Raw genomic sequence first — 26,580 nt, 5'->3', positions numbered from 1 at the left:
TTTGTGATGCTCTTACATCTATTTGCGCTCAGTGCCAGCACACTGGGCTTTATACCGCGCTAGAGACTGAAGCCAGGGCCTGAGGCAGGAGCTTGAGGGAGGAACAGAAAGCACCCACACCCTGAGCAGCACGGGAATCCACCCTGTGCTTGCCTTAAAGGACCAGCTCTCTGTCTTGCTCTGCTCTGTCCAACCCATGTACATCCAACTGACTGACTGTGAAACCCACACTTCAGGAGCCTCTCAGAAAGAGGAGCAGAATCCAGAACCTTCTGGGAGGCATCACTTTTCTTTTCAAGAAGGAAGCCCTCAGAAAGTACAGCCTGCGTCCCCACCAGACCTGCATGGCTGGCCAGCCCAGGTGACAAAGGAGGCTAGCAATCTGATAGCTTTGTTTTGTAGCCTTTGCAGTGCCAGAGCCCATGGCAAAGTGGGCCAAATGTGTCGAGCCCCTGGATTTATGCAGGACATTCACACATGACCTACATGATCACTGTGCCTAGTGACACTAGCCAGGTTAACTCACAAGTCTCTGACCCAGCCAAGACCTAGTCCTTTCCTCGTAGCTCCTGTAGTCTTCAACCAACTTGATTGTTTGATATTTTGCTCTGTTCATTTCAAGACTCCCATCCTAGCTGGGTGTGTGTTCTCCACGGCTCCAGGCCCGGTGCAGTCAGGATGCCAGCATTCTGCAGCTGAGAGATTAACGGCAGAAACAAGACTTTAGCCCCAAGGAAGTTTTCTTTTCCCCCGCTCAAAGCAATCTGGGTTAAGAGCTAGGATGACTAGAGTATTTAGTGCCTCGGGTCCCTTGTGTGTTTTCCAGCAGCCTTCCACCTTCCTGGCCATTCAATCTGGCCTGCTAAGTAAGTTGCACAAACAAAAGACAGGCCTTTGTTTGGCGTTCACAGTTCCACATTCTGATCACTAGATGGCAGTATAGACACATCTAAAGTGCACGGCTGTGGCAAACACTTCTTAAAAGCTTACTTAACCGGAATTAGCAAAAAAAAAAAAAAAAAGGACTGGAAGGGGACCTGAACTCCACCTCCCAGCATGCATTAATCAGCATGTGACTTCTCCTGTGCAGAGATCTGAAGTCTGTCTCCTGAAGGAATCTGGAAGACTGTGTGGACTCGCTCTTCTAAAGTAAGATTTTTTTTTTTTTCTAATCATTTTCAACAAAACTTTTGGGGACTGAGAGTTGTAGCTTGTGTTGCCATCTTCTCCACATCACCGAGTTGAAGATGCATCTTCAGTTAGTGTGGGAGTTGGGAATCCTCTTGTATTTATTAGAGTTTGAAAATAGCCAAAGAAAGACAACTGTTCCAGTATCTGTCCTAAGTAAACTGGCTCGTGAAAATATTTGGAATTCCAGAAAATACTCTGAGCCTTTTCTAATAAAAAGAAATTTAGGGTCTTAGTACAATCTTTAGAAGTAGGAAAGTCATCATGTTAAGAGTGGGTTAAGTTTACAATTTCTGGACGTATTCCCACTCCAAACCCCACCCTGCTACCCCCTTCCCCCCAAAACAACAACAACAACAACCATGTTGCCTTGAGACTGCTTGGAGGTCAGCCGGAGAAAGGTTTTGAAGTAAACAGAAACTAAATTTTGTGCCTGGTTGCTTCTGGGTGGTCTCAGGGGCATGGAGGTGCTTAAGGGAGCACTGCGCAGGTGCCTTCACTGGTTCTCAACCTGTGGGTTGCGACCCCCATGCCTAGGTCCTAATTAGATATCTTGAATATCAGGTGTTTACATTATGGCTCATAACAGCACCAAAATTACAGTTGTGAAGTAGCAACAAAAATATGGGTCACCACAACATGAAGAACTGCACTAAAGGGTCGCAGCATTAGGACGGTTGAGAACCAGGGCTTCGGCGGGCGAATGCCCAGGGTCCCTTAGTGAAGGCCCTGGACAGTGAGTTTCTTATGCTGTGCTCAGGGTCGGGGGAGGCAGGGACTGCTCGTCCCTTCCTAAAAGCACAAATTAGCTTTCTCTCAACTCCTACCACACTCTAAGTGAAATTTTCTCTCTGCGTGCTACTGGTAAAAAGCAAAGCAAAGCGTACTGCATCAGACTTGGGGAGACGCCATGAAGCCAGATCCTGTTACCCAGCATGTGCGCATGATTGGATCACAGAGTGTGGGTCATCGGTTGGCTTCAGAAGCCCCTCTTACCGTGTGACTGTGTCGGGCTGGATCTTAGAGGAAGGCTCTAATAGGAACCTAACAGGATGGCTTTTATTAGGGGAGACACTGTTGTTGTGGGAGAAAATGACAAGGAACCAGGTGAGGATGGGAAAGACTTCAGAGCCTGGATCGAGGCAGGGAGAAGGCAGAAGTGGATTTGGGGTGGGGGCGCCCTGAATGCTTCCTTCAGCAGGGTGGGGCAGGGGACCCTAAGGAGGCCAGGGAGAAAGAGTTCTGTACGTCATCCATCCATCAAGGTCTGCCCCAGGGTGGGAACAAAGAACAAAGGTGTCCTCTGGGTCAATGGAACCTCAGCCCTGTTGGAGGTGGGAGACTGCAGCATTCTCTTGAACCTGCGATTGGAAGGCATTGTATTGATATGATGATGATAGCTCTGACTTAGCCTCACCCTCACAGGAGACCAGGCTCTGTCTGCCATCTGTGAAGCACTGCCCACCCCCACCCCCTCCCCCATCCCTGCTTCCTTGCCAGCTACTTCTAGACAACTGTACCCATTTCCTGATCCCAATCCCTAATGGCCACTGCCAGCCCCGTTCTGGCAAATCTGAAAATCTCCCATGCTTTCCCCAACTCTTTCAGTGCCAGCTGTGGACATGAAGACCTAGCGCTACAAGCCCTGGAGTTAGGACCAAGTATGGAGGACTAGAAAGATGAAAGGGTACAGTGGGGATGCGGGGGGGGGGGGGGGGGGCGGGAGCACAGCTATGGGAGGAGCAAAAGCAAAAACACCTAACAACTTACCTAGAGAGCAGGTCAAGTCAAAGGAGAGGACAAAGGGGGTGCTGGAGAGAAGGCCCATCAGTTAAGATCTCTAACTGCTCTGCCAAAGGACCTGGGTTCAATTCCCATCATCCACGTGCTGCTCACAACTGTCAGTATTCCAGGGGCAGGAGATCTGACACCCTTACACAGACACACCTGCAGGCAGAACACAAAGGACTTGCTAGCTGTCAACCCCAGGCACCCCGTCCAGCCAAGATGGCGCCCCGGGTGCTTTATTGAGAGTGGATGGGCAGAAGGAATGTCAGGACTCCACACTCACCGACATATTTCCCTCCTGCCTCTCCCTGTATGGAGGCTGCAGCAAACCAACTGTCACAGGTCCCTGAGAAGGACAGAACAGCCGTCGTGTGACACCGTTTCTTGTTACCTATTCCTCTGTTCCTAAGGTGTGCATCCCAGCCTCTGCTAAGTGGCTCTTACAGGATGTGGTGTTTGGGGTTCTCGGCCCTCTCTTTCAGCATGTATCCATCACATATCCCGATTAGTTTTATGTCAACTCGACATGAGCCAGTTGTCTGAAACGAGGATACTACAATCGAGAAAATGCCTTCCTAAGATCCAGCTGTAAGGCATTTTCTTAATTGGTGATCAACGAGGGAGGGCCCTGCCCAGTGTGGCTGGTGGCCCTGGGCTCTGTAAGAAAGCAGACCGAACAAGCCATGGGGAGCAAGCCAGTAAGCAGCACCCCTCCGTGACTTCTGCATCAGCTCCTGCCTCCAAGTTTCTGACCTGACTTCCTTCAGTGATTAAAAGCAGTATGAAAAAAAAGAAATGTAAGCTAAATAAATCCTTTCCTCCCCAGCTTGCTGTTCGGTCATGGTGTTTTATCACAGCAATGGAAATCCTAAGACACAAGTATTCAAATGTTTCTAAGGCATGCTGAAATGTTAGAAAATGACCAGCACTTTGGTGGGGATGGAGCGTCCTCAGAACAAGAGTAAGGAAGCCTGACCTAATGGCCTCTGCCACTGACTGTGATGGCAGACAGGTCCCCTGTGCTTGCCAATCCCATAATTGTGAGCCAAATTTGAAGCAAGCTTGATTGTTAGTTATTGGGGTGCACCCGAGAGCTGGCCAGCACTGGGTTAAAGAGAACAGTCCTGCGTCTGTTTCTTAGGACCCTTTTAAGGAGTAAAAGCATTGTAGTTGCAAAGCAGGTTAACAGAAGACAATGGAGCAGTAAGGAAGAAAAAAAAAAAAAACCTCAAAAACACAACAGGCATCACCCAGTGGTCACCATGCAATTAAGGAGGGTTAGCTAGGGGAGGGAGTAAGGATGGTCTGTATTCCCAAAAACAAGTCAAAGCATGGGATGGAGTAGGTCAATTTCCAAGAAACAAGGACAGAAAGGTATTTTTAACAACTCAGTATAATGGCTCCTGCCTTCACAATGGAGCCGGTCTGGTTCCTTATCCTCTTCAAAAACAAGGCATGGAGCCAGGCAGGGGTGGCGCACGCCTTTCATCCGAGCACTTGGGAGGCAGGGGCAGGTGGATTTCTGAGTTCAAGGCCAGCCTGGTCTACAGAGTGAGTTCCAGGACACCCAGGGCTACACAGAGAAACCCTGTCTCGAAAAACAAACAAACAAACAAAGGTATGGGCTATGGTTTGATTTCTCAACCCTTCTGGTCAATGAATCTTAAGTCCCACTATGAAATCTTTTCAAGGGAGAAGGAAAACTGCTATTGTAACTCAGCAGCAGTTTACAGACAAGGGAACAGGTGACTTAAGACAGTGGAGGCTTCTGTTTTCAGGGCCCACCCTCCCTCCATGAGGTAGAGGTAGGAGTGTGTTTGTACCTTTGCTAACAGCAACCACATAATGGTGAGAAGTGAGGGGAAGAATTTGGTGATGGACGGATAAGTGTGCCCTTGGCCAGCAGTCATCAGCCAACCGGGTCTGTGGGGGTATGGGGTAGTGGGTAGACAGTGAGAGGAACAGAGAGAAGCAAGTGACTTTAATTCTGGAGTGTTGACTACTGAAACTTCAGGAAATGAGGGAGAGAGGTCAGGCAGCGAGGGAGAGGGACGCCTCCTCTCCCCGTCTCAGCATTAGGATGCGACTGAGTGGAAAGTTGGAGTCCACCTTGGTGTCCCTGACCAGCCATCACCTCCATGGGCTGTGCTGACTATGCGCTTTTGACTTACGCACTCAGGTATTCTAGAAGAAGCAGCCCTGAGCAACTGAGTGGAGGGGCAGTTTGCCAAGGCCCTTTCTCCATGAACTTAAAGGAGCAACTTGATTTTGTTCATTTCAGGCGTTACCACCTGCTCAACTGGTTTTCTACAACTTGAGCCATTAAGGGTCTATGTCTTTGGATTGCACCGCAGGATCCACCATGGGCCGACTGGACGGCAAAGTTATTGTCCTGACAGCTGCCGCTCAAGGGATTGGACGAGCATCCGCGTTAGTGAGTTCATCCCTGCTCTTGTTTATCTCCCAAATACTGAGACGTGCTGTCCGCTGCCAGGGTTTTCAGTTCTCCTTTGCTGTTTACTGTTCCTTTTCCCCTTCCTTTCTTCTTCCTTTGGTTTCTTCCTCCTCTTCTCCCTCTCCCTCTCCTTCCCCTTCCTCCTCCTCTTCTTCTCTTTCTTTATGCAGCTTGGAATTGAACCAAGGATCTCAAGTGTGCTAAGCACACACTCCTGCCACTGAGCTGTATTCACAGTGGCTGTGCACTTAAGTGTTTACCTTTTATACTTCTGATGTCTTTTTCAATGTATTCATATGTGTTTATGTGTGTATGTATATATGCATATGTGTATGTATATGCATATGTGAGTTTGTATGTGCATATGTGTGTATGTCTGTGTGTGTATGTGCACGTGTGTTTATGTATGTGAGTGTGGTTTTTTCTTTTTTTTTTAATTAGGTATTTTCTTCATTTACATTTCCAATGCTATCCCAAAAGTCCCCCATACCCTTCCTCCCACCCCCCGTGAGTGTGTTTTTATTTGTGTGTGTGTATGTGCATGTGTGTGTATGTAGTGAGTGTGTATGTGCATGTGTGTGTGTAAGTGCACGTGTGTGTATGTATGTGAGTGTGTGTGTGCATGTGTGTGTATGTGAGTGTGCATGTGTGTGTATGTATGTGAGTGTGTTTTTATTTGTGTGTGTGTGCATGTGTGTGTATATGCATGTGTGTGGTGTTTGTGTGTGCTTGTGTGTGCGGAGCACATACAGTAAAGGTCATAGAGGTTAAAGTACAACCCTGTAGACCTGCTTCTCTCCTTTCTCTTTGACGTGGATTCCAGGGATTGAACCCAGGTCTCTAGGCTTATAAGATGAGTGTCTTTATCCACTGAGCCATCTTGCCAGCCCACTTATCTTAAGTTCAAAAGAAAACTCACTATTCCTGAGAGAGAGGAAAGAAGGAATTTCTTGCACTTATGTGGCATCACATGGCCTTTGACAGTGAGACCCAGACTTCTCTTCCTCAGTTTACCTGCCCCATTAGTGACCTGACCTGACTGCAGGGCTCTGGAGGGTGCAAGCTCTCTAGGACTATGTCAGTTCAAGGTCAAGACCCCAGAGGTTAAAACTCTCGCCATTTGTTTGCTGAGGTGCCTCAGTTTCCCCCTCATTGCACCGATACTGACTAATAACGCACTAGAATAAGATGCAGAGGGCGAGCTGGCGTTTATGTGATTGCTGCCACGGTCCTCACAGGGAAACGCCCATTTTTCTCTTACATGTTCACTCATGCTAAAAAACGCTCATGGAGGCCCTAGAGAGGGCTCAGCAGGTAAAGGCACTGCCATCCAAGCCCTGAGACCTACGTTTGACCCCTGGGAAGAGGAAGGCGAAAATGACTCCAAAAAGTTGTCCTCTTACCTCCAAACTCACACCGTGGCACAGACCCATACTGTACAAACACATACATGATAAATGAATACATGTAAACAAAGGGGTAAAGCATAGATAGATCTCGCCACAGAATAACATAACATGACTGCAGAGAGCTAGAGGCGCTAATAATGTGACTGCAGAGAGCTAGAGGCGCTAGGGGATTGTTTGTTTGTTTGTTTGTTTGTTGAATCAGCGTCTCACCACATACTCCTGAATGTCTCTGTGTAGAGACCAAGTTGGCCTCAAAGTCACAGATATGCAAGTGCGTCTGCATCTCGAGCTCTGGGATGAAAGGCTCGCGCCAGCATACCCAGCTCGGAGATAGAGCGTTTGCTTTGGGGTTGCTTTTTTACTATTGATTATTTTTATTTCTATTTATTTTATGTACATGGATATTTTGCCTACGTGTATATATGTATACCAAGCACATACCCTCAGATCTCCTGGAGTTGAAGATACAATTGTGAGCTGCCATGTGGGTGTTAGGACCAAACCCACGTGCTCTGAAAGAGTAGCCCATGCTTTTAACCACTGAGCATCTCTCCAGTTTCGAGTTAGAGGGTTGGTTTTATTTTTTGAGACAGCGTTTCTCTGTGTAGCCCCGGCTGTCCTAGAACTCTCTATAACCAGACTGGCCTCGAACTCACAAAGGTCTGCCTTCCTCTGCCTCCCAAGTGCTGGGATTAACATTTTAAAAAAATATACTGTACTCTTTAATAGTAAGAGGTTAAATTAAGATGGAAAATATAATCCCTGTTGCTCCAATGACTGACAAAAATAACCACAATGCAGTAAAGGGGAGCAAGACAAGATAAGGAAATACCACTTATTTTATACAAAAAAACAGCAAAAATGCCATGAAAGGAAACAAAAATGCTTTCCATTTTTGAGAGCAATAAGCAAAGGATTGATTTGTGTTTGTTTCTGGCAGGCTTTTGCAAGAGAAGGAGCCAAAGTCATAGCCACAGATATCAACGAGTCCAAACTCCAGGAGCTGGAAAGTTACCGAGGTGAACCATTTGCCTCCAGGTTCACGGTCAGCCTGGTATGGGAAGCAGAGGCACGGAGCGAGCATTCAGAGGGAAACTCCAGCTGGTCCAGACACCTCCTCTCCCAGCCCTGCTCCTTCATATGCTATCAAATCTGTATTCTAGGGCCTACGGGAAACAGTGTGTACAGTCACACGTGTCAGGGGGAGTGTGAAGGCACATGCTTAAGGTCTTCTGTTACACAATGTGCTGAGGGATTTCGCTCTCAATTACAAAGTTCTGTGAGAATTAACAGTTGCCAGGTTAACTATTAATGACTCTTTCACTGCTGCCCAAGACTCCTTGGGAGCAGCCTTGTCCCAGGTAACAGGTAATATGATCCTCTTGTATTCTTGCAAACCTTTCTGTAGCCCCATTAAAAGCTAAACGGTAGCGGTAGGGGGAAAGTCAGTTGGTCATTTATTTAGTTGGTTGGTTTGGATTTTTTTTTTTTTGCATTTTATCAATACTTTTATTTTATTGGAAGGAAAATTGAGACATTTCATGAAAAGTGAAATCCATTTTATACCACAGGGATTTTTTTTAATATTGTCTAATTTTGATCTTATGTGTATGAATGGCTTGCCTGCAGTAAGTGCGTGCAATACCCATGGCAGCCAGAAGAGTGTGGCAGAGCCTCTGGAACTGGAGTTACAGGCAGCTATTAACCAGCGTGGCGTGCTAAGAATCCAACTCAGATATTCTAGAAAAGCAGACCATGTTCTTCACTGCTGAGCTAACTCTGCAGACCCTAACAGAGAGCTTATTGAGGGGGTGGAAGAGGACACTTTAAAATTTGTATATCTTTAGAAGAGATTTTTTAAAAAGATCTATTTCATTTTTATTTAGGTATGTTTGAGCCTGTGTATATGTGAGAACCCACAGAGGCCAGATGGGACATCAGATCCCTGTGAGGAGGTTGCAGGCCTCTGTGAGTCACCTGGTGTGACAGCTGGGATGGGTGCGCCAGTCCTCTGATAGGCCAGTGCGTGCCACATCTCCAGCCTGAGATGTGTGCATTTTAATGATTCTCTTGTAATTGCTAAATGCCAGTGGTGGACATGAGTCATGGACAACCTAAGTAGAAATGCTACATTCTTCACACTGCACACCGCTAAACAGCCACATCTTCACAGTTACATATTTTATGAGTTCTCGGTAAACACTCTCTTTTACTCTATTCGCCAGGTATTCAAACTCGAGTCCTTGATGTCACAAAGAAGAGACAGATTGATCACTTCGCCTCAGAAATCGAGAGAATTGATGTTCTCTTTAATGTTGCTGGGTAATTGTAAACTTTTTATTTCACTGAGAAATTGTTTTATGATTTTATTAAATGAATATTGATAGTATAAAAAATGATCAATTAACAGAACATAGCCTATTCCTTGGGAAGTTGGGATAAATGTCACATAGCCCTGTACAATTCAGCAAGTGAAACAGCTATGTCACTTGCTATAAACCTGGAGCCCATAGGCAGTTAAAGCTAACAAAAGGGGTGGGCGCTGATGTAAAGTCTGGCAATTAAACAAAGCAGTGGTTTCTGAAGTTTCATTTTATAAGTGATCTGCTTGTCTTTCTGCAAGTCTGTATCTATAGCCTCTGCAAGGCTGTATCTATAATGGAGACATAGTAATTGAGCATCCATTCAGTCTTCGGCATTGTGGAGGATGCAGGAGGCAATTTGTGACTCTTGCTACAGGAGGCTGGTCAAGTGACTAACCTGTGGTATATGAGAAACACTCCCAACCACATCTTATAATTGACTACACAATCTCAGTCCAGAGGACCAAGTCAGTAAGGTTGCCATGTTCAAGAGACTTCTCTGAGGAAGAGTGACTTGTAAGGGGGCAAGGTTGTTGGGGTTTTTTGTTTGTTTGTTTTTTGATTTTTGTTTTTTGTTTGTTCTTCCTGGCTTGCGTACTGCTAGATGCTAACATCCACAATGTTACTTCACCACACTGATATTATATGGAAGTTTGCCTGCTGTGCTAGAGGCAAACAGCCACAATGTTACTTTACTACCGAGAGAGAGAGAGAGAGAGAGAGAGAGAGAGAGAGAGAGAGAGAGAGAGAGAGAGAGAGAGAGAGAGAGAGAGAGAGAGAGAGAGAGAGAGAGAGAGAGACTGGTTTTTCTTCCAGTTTTGATTTCCCTGCAGAACCTTAGCCTGTGCCACTTGAGGGCACTGTTGCCCTGGAAACAGAAATGAAATGAACAGCCTTTTGAAAGCACTGATGTTCCCAGTGCACTGTGTGAGAGACAGTGTGTGAGTTCTGCAACAGGTATGTGGAGGTCAGAGGTCAGAGGACAACTTACAGGAGTCAGTTCTCTTCTACAGTCCGGGGATTGAATCAAGTCCTTAGGCTTGCCAGCAAGAGCTACAGTGGAAGCCTATCTTTCATTTTTATTTAGACAGGTTCTCACATGCCTCTCTGGCTGGCCTGGAACTCACTCTGTAGACCAACCTAGCCTCATAGTTAGAGAGATCCGCCTGCCTCTGCCTCTGCCTCTGCCTCTGCCTCTGCCTCTGCCTCTGCCTCTGCCTCTGCCTCTGCCTCTGCCTCTGCCTCTGCCTCTGCCTCTGCCTCTGCCTCTGCCTCTGCCTCTGCCTCTGCCTCTGCCTCTGCCTCTGCCTCTGCCTCTGCCTCTGCCTCTGCCTCTGCCTCTGCCTCTGCCTCTGCCTCTGCCTCTGCCTCTGCCTCCTGAGTGTTGAGACTGAAGGCACGGATCTTAATTGCAGGAGTGTGTGTGTTTGTGTGTGTGTGTGTGTTGCTGCTGCTGCTGCCGCCACCGCCGCTGTTGTTATTGTATTGTTTTGCTCCTATGATCCTAGAGATTATACCCAGAGCATGCTGGCACGTAATTGCCTACTGATTCTTTAATTGCATTTCTCCCTCTGTTGAATCACTCAGTTTTGTCCACCACGGAACCATCTTGGATTGCGAGGAAAAAGACTGGGACTTCTCAATGAATCTCAACGTCCGCAGCATGTACCTGATGATCAAAGCATTCCTTCCCAAAGTAAGTAAGGGGACTGGCAGTCTGAGGAGGGTGTCTGCTTTCATCCTGGGCACACGGAGAACACGCATGTGTATTGTGTGTATTTGAGTGTGATTGTAGCTAGCAGGTTGACTAATGAACATTTGTAGCAAGGCAATTTATAGAGATTAATCCATTTAACCCTCCAGCTCCTACATTCAAGGAACATTTATTAAGCATTTTCAACACTGAGGAGAGCCTCCAGTGAACTTAACAAAGTTCTTTTTTGAAGAGAGTTTCTATTAGGACAGGGTGAGGAACTCAATTGACACATAAATATGTCATGTAATATAACTTGGGGTGGTTCCGAGTATAATGCAGACACAGTTCCTAGGGTAAATGGGAGGCCCTCTTGGACCTCACTGGCAAACTGGGATTCTCAGAGAAAACAAAATGAAGGAAGGGGTATCTGGGGAGATGGACCGGCTTCTTGCTGCAGGAGAATCCTCTTGTGGAGTGAATGATATTTCATCACATCAGCTGACTACATAGGGCACATCTGACGGGGAGGAAAAAGCTCACGTAACTAGCAAGTGATTAGAGTCAGCTATGGAGCCCTACAGCCAACCTTCTGGGCCCAGGCACTGGCTGTCATGGTGCTGGTGCCCTGGGGCTTTTTTTCCCTACAAAGAGTTACTCAGTTTTGGTTTATTATGATTATGATTTGTGTCAGTGTTTTGCCTGTGTGTGTATCTGTTTACTCCCAGAGGCCAGAAAAAGGCATCCTATCCCCTGGGACTGGAGTTACAGACTAGAAGAGCAACCAATGCTCTTAACCCTGAGCCGTCTCTCCAGCCCCTTTCTCTTGTTTGAGACAGAGTCTCACTATGAGCCCTAGCTGGCCTGGAACTTGATATAGACAGAGATCTACTTGTGTGTCTCCTCCGTGAAGGGGTTAAAGGTATACACCACGATGCCCAGCCTACATCTTACTGTTTAAACACAGCATCAATGCCTTAGAGAGCTGAGCTCTTCTGGGTGCTCTGGAAAGGTGTAAATGAGAGCATGTACCCCTGGCCTGCAGGAGTGTTTAATGCAAGAGTGGCAAGGAGTGAGTGGGAAAGAGGGAGCAGGGCCAGATCAGCTGCCATAGAGAGACACACTTTCTCTGTTTGTTTTGGTTTTTCCAAGACCTGGTCTCCCTATGTAGCTCTGGCTGTCCTGGAACTCACTATGTAGACCAAGCTGATTTTGAACTCACAGAGATTCCTCTACATTTGTCTCCTGAGTGCTGGAATTAACAGCATGCACCACTACATGTACCACTACTGGCTCTAAAGTATGCTTTTTAAGTACTTGATTTGTGCTTAAAAGGGATCTTTGGTCAGCCCACATAACATTGGACTAGCTATCCCTTTTACAAGTTTGTTTCCAGGCTGGAGGACGACTCAAGAGGTTAAGGGCACCTGCTGCTCTTCCAGAGGACCTGAGTTCAGTTCCCTGCATAACTGCCTATAACGACTGCGGTTCACAGCATTCACCACCCTGTGCTGGCCTCTGGAGCTGGAATATTTACACATGCAGCATACACTCATAGAGACACCATCACTTGAATAAAAATGATACCTTTTGCCCTTTTATAGCTTATAGACGTTGTTTGGGGCCTTAATGTATCTGTTGAAGACCAGTACTTTTTGTATAGGACTTGGGGGAGGGGCTGAAGGAGATTTCAGAGGACAAGATGGTGACACAGATATGCAACACATTTGTAAGCACAGATCTGAAGCAGAGGCTTAGGGAGTGGCTCTGAGGTACAGTACAAGTGGAACTTAGGCTCCTAAGGGAATGTTAGTTCTTGATACACCTAGGCCCGATCAAAAGTTCATGATTCTAACAATGATAAAATACCTTTCTGCTTTTGGAAGAAAAAAAAATCAGTGACTGTGACAGAACCGGAAGGCCTCGGCACTGGTTGTTTAAAGTGGCTTTTCCACAGAAGCAGGGGAATCGCACACCACAATCTCAGCCCTTGGGAGCTTCGGGCAAAGCATAGTCTTAGTGGGAAAGACGACACTGGCATCTCGATTTCTGCTCTCAGACACTGGCCTTCGAGTCCCTAAGCACTCTGAGCCCCAGGTCACATGTCCTAGGAGATGGCACGTGCACCCTCTCATTGTCTGTCTCTTCCATCCGAGAATGAGGAAGACACATTTCGAATCACTTCCAGCCCTAGCCGTCCCCGGGTTTTCTGTATCATTAACTGTGATGCACAGTTGCCAGGCTAAACTTTTCCAGGATGGAAAACCAACAGAGATCTGCAAGGTCATTTGGCCAAAAACATAGGAACTGACAGAATTGGTTCTCAGATAAATGCACAGCAAACCATCCCCACATTGCAAGGTCAGTCAAGAGGCAGAGACCAAGTCAAAAATACCATAAGAAGAGTAATTACAGAATGCTGGTTGGCCTGGAGAGAAAGAAGATCAGAAAAAAAAAGGAGATATCTTTGTTCTATGAATATACTTTTTATTTACTTTTTCCCCTTGCTGTGCCTTATCAGGGTTGAACACAGAATGATTCAGAAAACCCTGGCTAAATGAGTCAAACGTCTTGTTCCATAGGATGGCCAACCATTGAACCTAGTGGCTTAGAATGCCAAGAAATGCCAAGGAGCTTGGCTGAGCTCTGGCAATGGGGGCAGAAGGGCTGTGTCTGGGGTGCTCCAGAGAGATGCTCTGCTTGAGGCTCCTGGAAATCAGTTGTTCTGGGTCCCTCACTTCACAGGCATCCTGTGCTGGGAGCCAAGAGGAACAGCGCAAGTGACAGCTGGCAAAGAGCTGTCCCCCGAGACAGGCTGGAGACAGAGCAAAGAAGGCAATGGGAGGACTGAGTGGGCGGTGTGAGTGGTAGGCTTATGACTTACATCTCTGAGGTGACTGAGGCCTGAGCTTTGCCCTGGAAATTACTAAATTTCAGAAGACTGGAGACAACTTGTATCATAGCCAGTCTCCATACTAAACTGAGCTTTTCGTGATGGTTATATCAGAAAAGAAAAAATGATAAACCAGATTTTTTTTTTTTGGAGTCTTACTACAGAGCACTGGCTGGCTTAAACTCACCATGTGTATATCAGGGTGGTCTTCAGCTCACAACCATCTGCCTTCCTCTGCTTCCTGAGGGCTAGGATTAAAGGGGGCAAGGCAGGGGGGATTATGTCTGGCATTAAGATCCCCCTTATCATGTACAGAGGCACTTTGCAGGCAGGCATGGTGGTGTACACCTTTAGTTCCAGCCCTCGGGATGAAGAGGCAGGTGGATTTCTATGAGCTCCAGGCCAGCCTGGTCAACAAATCGAGTTCAGGACAGCCAGGGCTTCCCAGACAAACCCTGTCTCAAAATAAGAAAACAACAAAACAACAACAACAAGCAAACAAAAGACAACAAAGGCTCATTTACGTAACGTTGCTTCCCCTCTACTGTGTCCCTCAGCATGGCTGTCACCTCAGCCTTGCCTGTGTGCTTTTTGTCCATGCAGCCCCATCCCTTGCGGTTTGTCCTGTATTTTCAGATCTCGGGTATAAAAGCCCCAAGTATTAATATGGAGAGTAAGAAAAGTGCCACAAGGAAGTGGACCTTCTTGGCCACCCCAGCTCTGGAGCCTCCATTCACAAATCCCTACATTCCTTCTAAGCACTGGTAAAGAAACTTGGCCAGCAGGACATATATTTTTCCCTAAGTCCCTTACACCAAGTGCCAAGATCAGTGTCTGGAAAGAACCGTCTTTATTTGATTTACAGGATGTCACAGCCATGTCAGGCATCCTGCTCTCTGGCTTGTGTCCTGTCCCCAGCAGCTCTCTGGGCTCTGCCACTCCCCACTGACTCTGCTTTCTTTGCTGTGCCCTCCACCTGACAAGTGGTTTCATGGAGAAGCTGGTACCCTGGGCTGATGTGGTGGTGTGGGCCTGTCATCCCAGCAGTCATGAGGCAGAAGTTTGAGGATCCTGAAGGCCAGTCTAGGCTGTAGTTTAAGAGCCTGGCTCCAAAAAGAAAGAGAAAACTAAAGAAAGAAAAGGGTCTAGGTGGCTAGGAGTCGATGTAAATGTGCCAGTGAACGAGTATTTCAGCCAGCAGAATGCAGATGACTGTTCCTTGTCTTGGCAGATGCTTGCTCAGAAGTCAGGCAACATTATCAACATGTCGTCTGTGGCCTCCAGCATCAAAGGTAGTAGTCCCTTCCTCAGAGTGGGGGTTGGAGTGAGTACACACACACACACACATACACACACAGACACAGAGAGAGACACACACACACAGACAAACACAGAGACACACACACAGACACACTCATACACACACATATAACACATACATATACACACACACAGAGACACACACATATACACACATAGACATACTCATACACATACACAGAGAGACACACACAGACACACTCATACACACACACATAACACATACACACACACATACACACACATAACACATACACACACACATACACACACATACACACACAGAGACACAGAGAGAGACACACACAAACACAGAGACACCCACAGAGATACACACGCAGACACACTCATACACACACACATACACAGACACACACAGACACACACAGACACACAGAGAGAGACACACACAAACACAGAGACATACACAGAGATACACACACAGACACACTCATACACACACAGACATACAGATAGAGAGACACACACAGACATACTCATACACACACACATAACACATACATATACACACATACAGACACACACATATATACACACACAGACACACACACAGACACACTCACACACACACACATACACACACACATGGTTCTTTCATGAGCTGTGGATTTTAGAACTAAACTAAACAAGTTAATGAAACCCACATGAAAATTCAAAATGGCTTTAAAAAAAAAAAGAAAGAAAGATCATAAGTGGCTTATGTCATCAGGCCTATTGTTATAGCTGTTCCACTCATCAAATTAAATTTAAAAATTACTGTCTTTGCCTTTCCTTTTATCCCTTCTCTATGTATGGGAGTGAAAATTGAATTAAGAGAAGAAAAGATTTATCACTGAAGTAATACGAAGTGACATATTGACTGCAAGCTGAGCTGAAAGCTCCTTGGGACCAAGAAAATTTTTTTTTCTTTTCACAGTACAAAAGGGGACAGATTCCATCTTGTGCTTCTTATAGTCTCAGGGAGCTCTTGGCCTCAGATTCCTAACTGAAGCCAAGGCTGGCTTGGATTCCTCCTGATCTTCCAACCTCTGCTTCTGAAGTGCCAGGTTATAGGTGTGCCGTGTGCAGTACCAGACTCGGCTTCAGAGTCTGTGTTCTGCACTCTAGCAGAAGCTTGCACAAAGTGCTCCATACACAAGCAGGCCTTGAGGTTACAACTCAAACAAGAAAGAATCTGGACCCTCAAAGAGAAGGCAAGGCTAGGACTAAACAGAGAGCTGTCAGAGCCTGGCATTGACGGGCTTGTGAGTTTGATACGGGGTGTGGGGTGTGAGGGGCTCTGTATGAGGAGGTACTGGGAGGAGGGGGAGCTGATACTGGGCTGGAGAGGGAATAAATACATATATTTTTTAAAAAATGAAATCACTGCCAAGACAGCATTCTCTCTCTTATAAAATATGAAACATACATGAGCGGAATGTAGGTGAGGTGGCCTTTATACTTCTTCACTTACGAAGTTTCTTAAAAGGAATGAGGGTTTCCTACCTGATGCAGTGAAACCCCATGACTGTGACCAGCAGGCGACGGCTACAAAGCGCTAGCAGCATCTCAACACCAAAGTCCAAATTAGGTTCCGCTACACCGGTAGCACTTTCTGCACTCAGAAACCGTCTCTATCCCTAATATAGGAGGAGGCCCTAAGTCACTCACTCTTCAAAGGGAAAGCTGATTTCAAAATGGTTTTTCTTTTAATTCAAACAATAAAAATAAAAAGGAGGGTGATGGGAAGAAGTGAGAAACTGTGAATGGGGCACTCTTCTGTGCTCCTTTCCGAAGAAACAATGTCCCTGGTTCCCTCTCACCCAGGGGTGGAGAACAGATGTGTGTACAGTGCTACCAAGGCAGCTGTGATCGGCCTCACCAAGTCCGTGGCTGCAGACTTCATCCAACAGGGCATCAGATGCAACTGTGTGTGTCCAGGTGAGCCTGGGGTGAGAGGGTGGGAGCCTGGCCTTTCTTACATGCTGTTTGGCACCATAAAACATTTTCATCAGCTTATTTACCATATTGCTTTCCACCACTGACAGACATCGAAACTAAAGGTTTGACTTTGTTAAGAGAGCAGTGTAGCTTTCGTTGGACAGAGGTCCCAAGCCAATTGGAAGAAGCCTCGACATGAGGATTTAAAACAGCAGGGCAATGGTGGTGCTCGCCTTTAATCCCAGCACTAGGAGGCAGAGGCAGGCGGATCTCTGAGTTCGAGGCCAGCCTGGTCTACAGAGTGAGTTCCAGGACAGCCAGGGCTACACAGAGAAACCCTGTCTCGAAAAGAAGAGAGCAAGAGAGCAAGACTGTGAGAGTGCAAGAGAGCGAGGGGTTTAAAACCCAGCACGTGCAAGATGGTTTAGACTGAGTTTGAGAAACAAAACTTGCTAGAACCTGTTGACCGTGGTGATGTTGTCCTTGGTGAGTAGAAAAGCAGAACATTTCCATGGGACATCAGGGGACAGCAGGGACAGCAGGGGACAGCAGGCAGACAACAGGCAGAAGGTCAAGGGAGCCTTTGGAAACACAGGGGTCCACCAAACTCCCAAACGACCAGAGTGGCTCCGAAATCAAAAGGATGCTGTGGCCTGTTCTGCAAGTAAAACTTCCTGGAGACACTCCCACCTGGATGGCTCACGCCTTCTTGCCAGAGTGGAGAGGTTTCAACAGATCACGTGACTCAAAGCAAAGCATAACTACCGTTATGAAAAAAGGAAAAAAAGTGTGATCACTCTATGAAGAAGCAGAGAAAACCGCTTTGCTTTTTATGTGTTGCTCCTTTGTTTTCGGCCTGCCTGGAACTCACTGTGTGAACCTGACTGGTCTACACCTCGCAGGGATCAGCCTGTTTCTGCCTGCTTGCTGCTGGGGTTGAAGGTGTGCATCACTATACCCAGCAAAACCACTTTTCTTAATAACTGTGGATATGACATAGGTTCTAAGTAACCAGGTATGTTTTGTTCTGGTTCCACCCACCCAAAACAAACACAGGGTACCTAACAAGGGTGATTAATGTCTTCTGAAAGGAATAGTGTCTGTCTAGGACTAAGGTTTTCTTTTCTTTTTGTTTTGCTTTTTCACTTGTTTGTTTGGTTTTGTTTTGGGTTTTTTTTTTTTTTTTTGATTGGTCAGTTTTTCTTTTTACTGTTGTTTTCAGAAAGGATTTCTCCATGTAGCCTTGGCAGTCCTGGAAACTGCTCTATAGACCAGGCTGGCCTTGAACTCACAAAGATCTGCCTGCCTCTGCTTCTAGAGTGCTGGGATTAAGGTCATGGACCACCATTGCCTAGTTCTACTAAGGTGTTCAATAGTCCACTGCCAGAGTTGGGGTGATCTACCAGATGGGCATGCCAGCATTGAGGGGATGTGTTAATAGGAAGCTTTGTGTCCTTTGTGAAGTCCTATAGAAGATTCTATTTGATTCTCAGGTTGAGAACCACAGACTTACACAGGAGAAGCCATTAACTATCAGCCAGGCCTGCACTGCAGAGATTGGGATGCTCTGTCCCATTTCTCTTTGGGTGGAGATTCAGCCTCAAGTGATATTGAGAAAAAGGACATTCACTGTCTACACTTGACGACACCTGACCTTTGTGGCACTGGCCATCAGGAAAAAAAAGGCAAAAGATCTAGAATATGTGGTTGTTTCCACAGCTAGAATTTTCATAGGACTTGGAAAATCAAACTCTAGAACGAGGAACTAGCTGTGAGTCACAGAGGCCATCCCTGATGCAGAGGAGTGAGTGAATGAGTGTCTGGGTTAGTGCCATGGTTGTGAGTCACCATCTCCAGCCAGACGTGTAGACGTGGCACAGCAGACACCAGGACATGGGCTCACACTAGCTTTCATTTAGTATTTACCACTGCCAGCCACATGTAAACTGTGACACCCACTCAGCACTTACAGTGGTAGGATTTTGAGGACTGCTATGGTCAGCTCAAGGTGAACATGGGCTGAAAAACATTTGGACTTTTAGTAGGCTATTGACAAGCAAAATGGGGGAGCAAAGTTTTGTAAATTGGGTAAGTGGATGTCTCTTCTGCAGTAATGGGGAGGTTCAGACTGTTGCTGACAGGGAGAGTGTATCAGCTGAAGTGCTGCCTGTGTGTGGCAGGATGTGTGTGTGTGTGTGTGTGTGTGTGTGTGTGTGTGTGTGTGTGTGTGTGTATGATGGAGAACCTAAGAAAAAGATTCTACACGGGGCAGGGTCTGATACGGAAGATTCTCCATCTCCAGAAAAATGACAAATGATAACAAAATTAGGAAACATTTTCAGAACAGAGACAAGATCTATGTGTGGCTTTCTCAATTGTGTGGTCTACCAACAAAGGTAAGAGGTTCTTAAAAAGTTTGTTTTACCTCTTATTCTCCCTTCCCTGACCCCTTTCTCCCTCTCCCTCTCCCTCTCCTTGTCCCTGTCCCTGTCCCTCCCCTCCCTCCCCCCTCCCCTTCCCCCCGTATGTTCCTGGCCAGCCCCCCCCTTCTCTGTCTCTATTCCCTTCTCACCTCCCCTTTCCATGTCCTAAATAAACTCTATTCTGTACTTAAAAAAATTATTTTACACCCACAGAGAGACCAATCGATTCCCCAGAGCACTGTTATCCTGCAAACAAGACAAAAAGCCAGTGTTCTACAGAGATCTTACAGATTACATGAGTTAGGGGGAAAGTCCAGACAACTATATAGGCTTGGGTACTTAATGGGTTTTAACTTTTTAATCCTGCTTATTTTTCTTCCTTAAAAAAAATTGATTGATTGTTTGATTTTATGTATATGAGTACACTGTAGCTGTACAGATGGTTGTGAGCCATCATGGGGTTGCTGGTAATTGAACTCAAGACTTCTGCTCCCTCCGGCCCCACTCACTCCTACACTGCTGGCTCCTGCCCAAAGATTTATTTATTATATATAAGTACACTGTCTCTGTCTTCAGACACACCAGAAGAGGGTGTCAGATCCCATTACAGATGGTTGTGAGCCACCATGTGGTTGCTGGGATTTGAACTCAGGACCTCTGGAAGAGCAGTCAGTGCTCTTAGCCGCTGAGCCATCTTTCCAGCCCTTATTTTTCCTTCTTAAGAAAAAAAATTATGTTTTTATTAGAACTTTTAACAATAGTTTAAAACTGAAACCAGTGGAAGCATGCAGATAGGTTAAGTCTATGGCAACCATGAACTTGAGACCAGGATCCCCGTGGTGAACTTGGCAACAGAGCAGAATGGTTTGCAATCCTCACGGCAAACTGCTGAAGCTCAGAGGTGCTGTTTTCTGCTTCTCTGGGCTCCCATGGGGTCTAGCTGAGATAAGGCAAAGATACTTATCTATAAATCATCAAGCAAACATAGCATGACTGGGCGTCACTGAGAGAGCGGGTTAATTCACCCAGAGTCCCAGCCTGCTATCACAGAACCACTGGTGTGTGTGTGTGTGTGTGTGTGTGTGTGTGTGTGTGTGTGTGTGTGTTTTGATGACCCTTAGTGGTCAGGCAGGTAGAGCTCAGAGTGTCATTTAAGAGAATGGACAAAGATTTCACTGCTTGCTTATCGTCTGGAAAAGGAGTTGAAGGTTTAATTCCCCTTTCAATTGAAGTAACCACAGTGAATGTCATCTTTGGTTTAGGAACGGTTGACACCCCATCTCTGCAAGAAAGAATACAAGCCAGAGACAATCCCAAAGAGGTACATACATCTAGCAGTTTGAAAGTGTTCCAACCTTTTGGCTAAAATTAAAAAAAAAAATTTTTTTTAAATGCCCTGTTCCTTATCCAGATAGATTCATAGATCTATGAATCTAGAGAGAAAAGAAAGAGGTGGCTACCAAGGCCTGGGGGAGAGGGAAGTTGCTGCTTTCCCGGTGGAGATTTTCATTTTGCAAGATGAGAAGCAGTACCAAGGAGCTTGCAGCTTACAGCACTAAGTGTTTTGTACTTCTTACCCCTGAGCTGTGCACTTAGAATGGCCGAGATGGTCAGTTTAATATCATATGTCTGTGAGTCCATTGCTTGTCGGAGATAGAGAGACGTCTTCTTTAGCCCACATCGGCTGTGATTTGTCTCCCCCCTCAGCTCCCCATGTCTGTATTACAATCATGCACTGGCTCTGACCACAATGGGCATTCCTAGTGGCTTTCTGGTTTTGTTTATTTTGTTCTTGTTTTGGTTTTTGGCTTTCCAATATGGGATATCTCTGTGTAGCTCTCGCTGTCCTGGAATGTACTCTGTAGACCAGGCTGACCTCAGACTCACAGATCCACTGCCTCTGCCTTCCAAGCACTGGAACTAAAACTGTGCGACCCCACACCCAGCCCTCGAGGCTTTCTTACCTATCACAGTATCCATGGATGTCAGTGTATCATGACTAGTTCGGGTAACATGGCTGGAAATTTCAAAGCAACCTTGGATGATGGCCCTAGTCCCTCCGTAGGTTCCTCTGACCCCAAGCCCCTTGACGATGTTACAAGGGCACACGTGTGCCAGCTGACATCTCTTGTATGGAACTGTCTCTGGTCACAGGCACTGAAAACTTTCCTAAACAGACAAAAGACGGGAAGGTTTGCATCGGCTGAAGAGGTTGCTCTGCTCTGCGTATACCTGGCCTCAGACGAGGTGAGTGCTGCTCTTCCAGTTTGTAAATACAAATTAGCCCATCACACTGGGCTAGCCCAGATTTGCTCATCCTCTTCACAGTTTTGTGAGTCTATGTTCTATATCACTAAAGTGCCCCGTTTACGCGATAGGAATAAGCGCTGGTTTCACTTACTCAAAAGCCACCGTTGTCTGTGACAGCGGCTCTTCTTCATTCAGCTTTCCATGACTGGAATCACAGCACAGATGAAAAATAGAGGAAAACATTAAAGCATACCACCTTCCGAGAGATTTGCTTTATAAAAGGACAGTTGTGGGCATACTGGTTACATATAAAAACCTCCTGGGCTGGCAAGATAACTCATGAGTAAAGACCCTTTACTGCCAAACATGGTGACATAAATTCAACCCCTGGCATCCACGTGGTGAATGGGAGAACAGATTCCCAAAAAGTGGTCTTCTGACCTTCTCTAGAGTGTCACACACTCACGCACACACACACACACACACACACACACATACACAATAAAGTGTAATTTAAAAAGCCTCTCGATCGTGAGAGTTGAAGGAGAGACATGAGCAGGCTTACCAGCTTTAACTGTATTTGGGGGTAGTAACTTAGGTACTGCATTAGAGCTATTCCACTCTGGTTGGTATGTGCCCCTTTAATTTACTAGTGACCTAGTGACCCATTCGGGGGAAGTCCATGATCTTTCCTAATCTTGTTTCGTCATCGTGTAGAAATTGCCTAATTTGGTCTCTTTGACTTCACACCTATTTAATAACCAATTTCTTCCCGAGTGACTAGTGTGAACTCAGTGGCTGGTAAAGCGCAAACCAAGGTGCAGGGCATAAAAGCTCTTTTGTTTTGAACCCACAACAGACAGAAGCAACAACTGCACCATGGCTTACCTTGGTGACCCAGTGTGGTTTGCTGGGCTTGTTAACCAGAGCTGGATAGCGCGAATGCAGAGGCATTGTGGGAAAAGTCCACCTTAGAGTGGTGATCTCCTACGGCATGTCCACCTCCATAAAGCCAAGGCAGAGAGAGCCTTTGGGAATCTCCCATGCTTTAGCTTCCCCAAGTGTGTGAAGTTTGTTTAGCTCTGGGGTCCCGTGAGCCTCCATCCCTCCCCATAGGTTGGGTGGGGTGGGGTTTACTTTTGTACTGGTTCCTCTTTACCATAACTTGGTGCAGCCCACACAGTTGGTGATTCGGATGGACACAAAGGTGAAAAGTTTAGTTACTGCTCCTCAGGACTGTTAGCCACAGTTTGTAGGAGCTACGGAATCGCTAGGTAAATTATTACTGAATTATCAGTTTTCGTGGATTTAATTTTAAAAAAAAGTGTCCTCATATTATGACATCTTTGCTTCTGCCTCTTTCAATGACCGCAGCTATAGATCAATGTCAAATTGAGGACACAACCATGAGAGTTAATTATCCATTTTAAGTGAAAAGAGTTTTTTTAATTTTTTAGTTCTTTGACAATGTCATACATCCCAATGAGCATATTTATCCCTCATGAGTCTCTCCCCCATCACTCCTCTTGAGCCCTTTCTTCCCAACAGGTCCCTCCTCCCCTCATTTCATGGATTTTCTTTTTTTTTAAGTGGCCCCCTGAATGTACTTAGGGCTGCTTTCAAGAGCAGGAGTGTGGGGTTATTCACATGTGTGTAGACTGACTACCAGTAGCTACCTCACCGAGGAAGACTCCTTTTTCCTGCAGCCATTCATTAGCTACCAATAGCTCTTTGCTGACAGTGCGGCTCTATGAGCCCCTCCCTCATCCAGGACGGAGTGTGAATGGTCTCAGTCCCTGTTGGGTAGCCACAGCTGCTATGAATTCACGAGTTCAATGACCTTGTCACGTCCAGAAAGCAAGTTAAAATAGTTTTAACTTCTACTACAACTTCAGAATTAGTCCTCTGCAAAAAAAATGTTTATAAACATAAGCCAATAATCAATTTTAAATACAAAGTTGGGCATCTGATTCTAGTGTGAACTGCTATTTGACATGTTAATGGATTGCAAGAATGATTGCCTATATAATTTTTTAAAACAGTCTGTGAGCTTCCCTGAGTTGATCAGTTAATAGGCACTGTCTGTCTTCGCATTGTTAACATGATGTCAGTCGACACACATTCTAAGCCCTTACTAGTGGTCTGAAAGTTAGCTAGCTCCGAATGATTCTGAGTTTCAAAAGGAAAATGTGTTGTTTTAGCATGTACTTTATTTCATCTCTCCTTAATTTTGTGACTCTGAAGCCACACACCTAACAGACCGTTAGTGGAGCGTGACATGCGCATAGGCCTGAGAAAGGCCTTGTGCTCCATCCAGGTCCTGGGAAGCTCAGCTGTTCCAAATCATCCAAACTTGCTTTTGGTTTGTTTGTTGGTTGGTTTATTGGTTTGTTCCTACATTCAATTAAGGTTTCTTGTTAGAATGAGAATCAAAAGATTTGTTATCTCACATAAGAAATGTTCAAAATGCTCCCGGGGTCCAGGGCGATTAACTGTTCCCGCTTGTGCTTGTCACTGCAGTCAGCCTATGTAACTGGCAACCCTGTCATCATCGATGGGGGCTGGAGCCTGTGACCGAGTGGATCCCTGCTGGGAAGACAGGCCCTTCCTAGCCACAGAGAAAAGCAAGCTGACTGGGTGATCATCTCTTCTAAGAGTGACATTCATGAAAATAAGCCCTTTAGTGATTGTTCCCGAGAGTGTAACTCTTTAATAGTCTCTCGTCTCTTCCGAAACTGTGGTAAATAAATCAAATAAAATGTATTGATTTTGTGGCAAAGGAGTAGTTTTTTTCTTAAGATTTATTTATTTTATGTATATGAGTACACTGTAGCTGTCTTCAGACACACCAGAAGAGGACATCAGATCCTATTTCAGATGGTTTTAAGCCACCATGTTGTTGCTGGGAATTGAACTACGACCTCTGGAAGAGCAGCCATCTCACCAGCGCCAGGAGTAGTTTTTAAAATAAGCAAAGATTAGTGAGATTTTTACTGGCATAGCAGATAACTATTACAAAAGACCACGGGTTTTAAAGGGGGAGGAGGGATTTGCTTCTCTGTGTAAAGGCTAAAAGGCGGGGCCAAGGTGCTGAGAGACACTGTGTCTAGTGAGGGTCCTTTGCAGAGGGAAGCAGTATTGTGGCCTCACTTGAGAAGAGCAGAATAAAAAGGAGCTCTTTGTAAGGCATTCATCCCAAACGTGAGAGAACTTTCTGTCACCTAATTACTTCCCAGAAGCCCTAGCTCAGACCATGTCACAGGGAGGATTCATGCTTTAACACAGGAGATTTGGAAGGCCACCTTAGTTTATAGCAACAAATAAAATTAAAACATGAATACAAAAGAAGTGGTTAAAGAAAAAAAAATATTCCTTTCCTGTTTCACTTTGGCTTTCAAAGCGGCATGTTTTTGTAAAGTTTTGCCTTGTTCTCTAAGCTGACACTAAGTTGAGATTTTTTTATATATATACAATCATAAATGCACACCACAGATAAAGACGAGATGGCTTTAATGTCACAACCGGAGAATCTAGATTCACAGCTACATTTTTGTCTTGTTATATAAAAGAAACATGATCAAGTGTTTAGCACATATTAAGTGCTGTTTTCTTAGTCTAGACACTGCTTATTAAAATCAGCAATTATATCCAATATGGAGCTAAGAATATATAATTAACGTGCAATACAGTCAATTTGAGAGGATTTTTGGAGATTAAATTCAGAGATGTTTTTTCACTAGTTTCCAGGATAACAACAGCACATGAATTAGAAAATAGGCTCTGCATAAATGTAAGTCAGTAACCTGAGACAAGTGAAATCAAAAAAACTCTTCTAGAAGTTTATGTGAATTTGTGAATGATAACTCTATAGCATTCTTTACAAGTGGCTTCTTCCAGCTTTAAGGTTGTGTGTGGAAGCTGTTTGTCGTTACCTCAAAAGATCACATTGAAACCAGTTCCTTACTCTCTGCCTTTTCTCAGAGAGACTGCATTAGCCAGGATAACTGTAGGCTCACAGTGAAGGGCTAACTCCACGGATGAAGATGGGGCAGGTGATGGATTTGAGTCGAAACTCACAACAAATGGGTGCTTGGACTGGCTCTGCCAACGACTCCCATGATAAGGTCGTTAGCGCTCCGGTCAGGTGTTCCACGAGCAAGTGACGGACTGACCCAGCCACCCAGCTTGCCCTGTCCTTTTTTCTTTAGTTGTCTGGTCTTTGTTTTTAGAAGTCAGCTTCTTACTAGGTAGCTCACACTGGCTTTTATCTCACCATTCCCCGCCTCAGGATTGCTGAGGTGCTGAGGCACAATATAAACTGTGCCACCATGCCTAGTTCTTCAGTTTACGAAATTAGGGATTTGGGCTAAATGCCTTGACTTTTGTTTGTTTTGTCTTGGGTTTTTTTGTTTGTTTGTTTGTTTTTTGTTGTTGTTGTTATTGTTGTTGTATTATGATCAAAATGCTGTAACTTCTTACCTAGTGAATGAATGAATGGAACAGTGGAGTTCCTAGAAAAAGTATCTGCTCAGGACCTCTAGGACCAAGTACCCAGCACAAAGATTTATTTGCTCCAGAGAAACAGAGGGCAGTGAGTAAGACTCAAAGACAGGAGATAAAAGACAAAGGAGATGGGGCAGGGATATTTATCCCAGAAGGGGATCAAGGACTGCCTCTGGATAGAGAGGTGACAGATGTGGCATACAGGAAAATGGCAGTTTAAGGTACAAGGGGAAACCTCATGTTAGGATGAAGTGTTTAATTTTAATCAGGCATGTTAATTAGATGAACCGAAGGGGCTTTCAATTGCTGGACTTTAATCCTTTGATAGCTGGACCTTGGTAGTCAGCCTCAGGA

General features: G+C 45.5%; 1 protein-coding gene across 2 annotated transcripts; it reads left to right on the top strand.

Annotated features, from left to right (window-relative positions):
• The first annotated feature begins 1,031 nt into the window (after nucleotides 1–1,031).
• On the top strand, nucleotides 1,032–24,502 carry Bdh2 (3-hydroxybutyrate dehydrogenase 2). Of its 2 annotated transcripts, none has more exons than XM_021158360.2 (10): nucleotides 1,032–1,149; nucleotides 5,258–5,410; nucleotides 7,781–7,859; nucleotides 9,066–9,162; nucleotides 10,791–10,899; nucleotides 15,021–15,081; nucleotides 16,937–17,050; nucleotides 20,736–20,794; nucleotides 21,628–21,720; nucleotides 24,244–24,502. In XM_021158360.2, the coding sequence occupies exons 2-10, from the start codon at nucleotides 5,309–5,311 to the stop codon at nucleotides 24,295–24,297; spliced, it is 768 nt and encodes a 255-aa protein (XP_021014019.1). In that variant the 5' UTR covers nucleotides 1,032–1,149; nucleotides 5,258–5,308; the 3' UTR covers nucleotides 24,298–24,502. The 2 variants fall into 2 exon arrangements, with proteins under 2 accessions (XP_021014019.1, XP_029331506.1); XM_029475646.2 differs by having other exon boundaries at nucleotides 1,040–1,149; nucleotides 5,331–5,410.
• Nucleotides 24,503–26,580: the final 2,078 nt, after the last annotated feature.

Source organism: Mus caroli, unplaced genomic scaffold (genome assembly GCF_978045245.1).
Source record: "Mus caroli unplaced genomic scaffold, Mus_caroli_1 scaffold_3, whole genome shotgun sequence".
In the NCBI taxonomy this organism is placed as follows: Eukaryota; Metazoa; Chordata; class Mammalia; order Rodentia; family Muridae; genus Mus; species Mus caroli.
This window is presented reverse-complemented; position numbering and strand designations above follow the sequence as displayed.